The sequence below is a fragment of the Octopus bimaculoides genome, chromosome 15, assembly GCF_001194135.2.
Source record: "Octopus bimaculoides isolate UCB-OBI-ISO-001 chromosome 15, ASM119413v2, whole genome shotgun sequence".
NCBI lineage: Eukaryota > Metazoa > Mollusca > Cephalopoda > Octopoda > Octopodidae > Octopus > Octopus bimaculoides.
Window position 1 is genome coordinate 3,960,294 of NC_068995.1, and position 4,456 is coordinate 3,964,749.

Consider the following 4,456-nt stretch of genomic DNA (forward strand, 5'->3'; position numbering starts at 1 on the left):
TATATATATATATATATATATATATATATATATATATATATATATATATACATATATATATATACATATATATATATATGATTATATATCCGAAGTCAGTTGTAGACACACACAATACAATACATTAAGAACGAAGTGACATTGGCTGATGTACAAACGTACATATTAAGTGGATTAAAATAGAATTCTGAGGATTGCGGCAAGCAACAAAGAGAAAAAAAAAGGAAAAATAATAAAAGAAACTAGAAAATAATAGAAAAGAAAACTAAAAAAAATTTGAAAAAAACACAGAAGATCAAATATTGCCGTTTCTTTCAAAAACCAATTATGGCAATCTTAGAATCTTTAAACTATAGAAACCACTTTTTTTCACCAAGTACTTCGATATCTTTCTGTAATTCTTTACTCTTTCATTCCAGTCTACACTTCGCAAGGTGGTATTACGGTACATCCACAAAATGAAATATGATAAAAAAGGAGATGTCGTACGAGACGGTATGGTTTTAATACATTTTATTCAAAGAACAATTCACTTTTTGCAATAAAATTCCTTCAATAATAGCAACTGCAGTAGTTCACAACGACTAGAATTATGTTTGTAATGGATACAGTGTCATTAGGCAACGGTGTGGCTGTGTGGTAAGAAGCTTAATTTGCAGCAGTATGCTTCTAGGTTCAGTTCTACTGCACAGCGTCTTGGGCAAGTGCGTATAACTACCGCCTCGATCCGACAAAAGCCCTCTGAATAGATGAGTGGATTTGATAGACGGAAACTGAAAGAAACCCGTGTGTGTGTCTTTGTGTCTGTGTTTGTTTTCCATCACCGCTCGACAACCGGTGCTGATGTGTTACGTCCCCGTAACTTAGTGGTTCGGTAAAAGTGACCGATAGAAAAAAGTACTAGGCTTACAAAGAATAAGTCCTGCGGTCGATTTGTTCGACTAAAAGGTGGTGCTCCAGCATGGCCACAGCCAAATGACTGAAACAAGTAAAAGAAAAAATATGTGTGTACATATACACATATACATCTCTCTTTCTCTCCCTCTCTCTGTCTCTGTCTGTCTCTGTATATATATATATATATATATATATATATATATATATATATATATATATATATATATATATATATATATATATATGCACACGGCATTGTATGTGTAGTGTGTCGTTTTGTTTGCGCTTCCTTGGCATCCTATTGTATTATATATTTTACAGTATTGTATTATATTCTTGTATTTATTTACAGATATATTTGATACCAAAGAGGAGATTGTTGGTTACTTGATGAATGTCTTCAACAAGATTAGCAACCGCATGGAAAGCATCGAAAACAGTTTGGTGGGTATAGATACGAAACTCGCGATGGATGAATGCAACAATGGTCTATTCCAACAGAATCAGAATTCCGATTTCTACAACTTTGACCTCGTGGTCGATGGCAAGAACTTATGTGATAACAACTCGCAAACACATTCCCCACCGCTCATTGGGCGAAACCGGCAACCCAAAGAAAATCTCTCTGACAGTAGACAGTCTTTTACTACCGAAGCTCAATATCATGGTAATCCGCAAAAGGACTGGTATGACCGAAGCCTGCGATTTGGCAGTTCAAAGAGTGACGGCAGGCCAAACAAAACTCATAAGCAAATGGACAGTGTCACAGAAAATGTAATTTCAAGATCTGTCCCATTACACAGTAAATATTTTAGTCATGAGGTATGATGGGACTTTTTTTCTGATATTTTGGGACTTCAGGAGTCATCATTTCCGTTAAATCTAAGAGCACGAGAAAAAGTAAAGTTTTGAGGAAGTCTTTTAAGGACTTTTGAAAACATGAATTGAAAATTCACTTCTCACCAGAGGCCCGTTTTACAAACCATGGCGAGTCGATAGATCAATTTGACCAAAATAAAACGGTCTCTATGAAATTGATCGTTGTCCGAATTGGCCAAAGGACTGGCCGAGTTTGTCACATTGATGTTGATATAAACGAGCTAAAACGGGTGTGAAAAATACAACCTCTGTAATGAAATTTCTGTTTGCATACTCCAGATTATTTAAGTGAACACCTAAGAATAATTCACTTGTTTCGGTAATCTGCTGAGGATATTTTCACTGTACAGAGACAGATGTGCAGAGGTAACTTCACACCTAAGAAGGGAGCTACGTTCAGTTAGCTCTTAATTTGTACGAAACTACGTGATATCACTAAATATATTTCACTTATCTCCTCTCTTATATTTATTCAAAAATAATATTCAAAGATATTTCACCAAATTTCAACAGGTGATATCACACTAAATTTCGCCTAGAACATTTTTCGTGGAATAGCAAAGAAAATTTCCTGTAGTTGCGAACTTTTAGTGAAAAATTAATCTACAGAAATATCTTCACTTTTGCTTCTTTGCTACAAAAAGTGATCTCGTATATTTCATGTTACACTTGAATCGCATTAAACAATTAATAATAGTTCATTTAGTTTAAATAAAAATTATAATAATATTATCATTATGTTTATTAATATTATTATTATTATCATCATAAAAAATAACAATAACCATGATGTTTTCAACCAATCTACTGCAAGTAAAGTAATTACCAATTAGTTCTGAAATACCATTCTCAAAACAACTTCCTAGAATTCACTACGAAAAACACCGAAAATCTGGATTTTATTTCCCAGAATACGATTTCTTAAACATTTTCAGATCAGTTAAGGATCTCGTTACTTCTATTATTTTATCTAAAGAATCACGTCATTGATTTATATAAGTAGTTAATTAGAAGATATCTTTTTAAACAATAATTAATGCAAATATCAAATTAGTGAATTTGAAAATAATATCTGGTAACTTATTATATATATATATATATATATATATATATATATATAAGTTCTCTTTAAATATTCATAATATAAAATTTGGGTATGTTTTGCCAAAGTTTATTCAAGATCCTTGTAAGAAGAAAAATACGAAAAAACTAAGAAAGCAAAATATAAGTTCACTTTTGAAATTATTCTAATTCTAATGCAGAGGCTGGAAGAGAAAGTTTTAAAATATTACATTTGATTTATTGGTATTAAATCCCTGCTTAAAACCGGGTTTTAAGTTATTCATTGGAAACAACAGCAATAGGAATTTGCAACATAATGGGTTTTTAAATTGTTATTGATTTTTAAAAATACTTTATCATAACCTTTGTTTTATATATTTACACTTTTTTCTTTCAAATATACATATATATATATATACATATATATATTTCTTTGTTACACTGTTTTAATTACTATATTTTTTGACCTATCTTAAAATATGAGTTAATCTGTGTTGTTATGAAGCCTACAACAGGGGGTAGTTTGGCTGTTTCTCTCCAGCTTTAATGTGAAAATTCTCTGTAGATATATATTTGTTTTACAGACAAAGTGACAGATGCTATGTTAAGCTGTAATCACATCACCGATATACACACTGAACTGATCCATTTTTAAATTATTTAAAATTGCAATATATCATGTGATTCCATTTCTACTTTCATTGTATAAAAGTTACTGGTTCAACAACAACAGCAGCAAAAACAACCACAACAACAACAAATATGGTCCAGTTATCGTAGGATCCTTGCCTTTATTTCTTTATACAACACAATTAACACCAATCATTTTATTCCACCAGTTTATTGTTATCGTTATGATCATCCATATATTCTTAAGTGCTTTATTTGAAACTATATAAAATTTATACATGATTATGAAATTACGTACGGATGCACAAACGTCATTGAAAACATATCAGTTATTGGAGATAATGTCAAAATAATTATATTTCAAACCAGCATTTTCCTAGATTAAGATAATGACTAGTGCAAGACAATGATTCAAAGCGGTTAAAATATTTTATCAATAATATTCAGTTTTATGGAATCTTAAAATATGTAGCTTCTATCCTTTTGTTACGAAGAGATGTCAAAAATTTCGAAAAATTTCAATGGAATATTTACATCCATAAAATGGATTTTTCATCAGCAGCAGATGTCTTAAATATGGCGATTATTATAGATATAAAGGTGGATATAGATTCTTTAATTCTTAGGTAATTATTATTGTGTGTGTTATTTGAATATTTAAAGAATTTTAAAAGAATTCAGATGATAAACTAACGACTGTATTATTGAAAATATTTTAAATTTCTTCCAGCAATATCTTCTTTGAAGCCATTATATATATATATATATATATATATACAAACATACATATTTACAAATAGAGATACACACATACACATATATTATCATATTTATAGATAGAAATATATATGTACGTATATACTAATATGTAGCTAGAAATATATATAGCATATGCATACATACACACACACAAACACACATTCACACACACACACAAACATACACACACACAATATATATATATATGTATATATATATATATATGTAT

General features: G+C 30.1%; 1 protein-coding gene across 1 annotated transcript in view; it reads left to right on the top strand.

The window, feature by feature from the left end:
- LOC106880765 (uncharacterized) overlaps positions 1-4,424 on the top strand; it is a 5,270-nt gene extending 846 nt beyond the window's left edge. The window contains exons 2-3 of the mRNA XM_014930862.2: positions 420-495; positions 1,250-4,424. Of these exons, the coding sequence (XP_014786348.2) occupies positions 420-495; positions 1,250-1,725 (552 nt within the window). The 3' untranslated portion in view covers positions 1,726-4,424. The remainder of the gene's footprint in view (positions 1-419; positions 496-1,249) is intronic.
- The last annotated feature ends 32 nt before the right edge of the window (positions 4,425-4,456 follow it).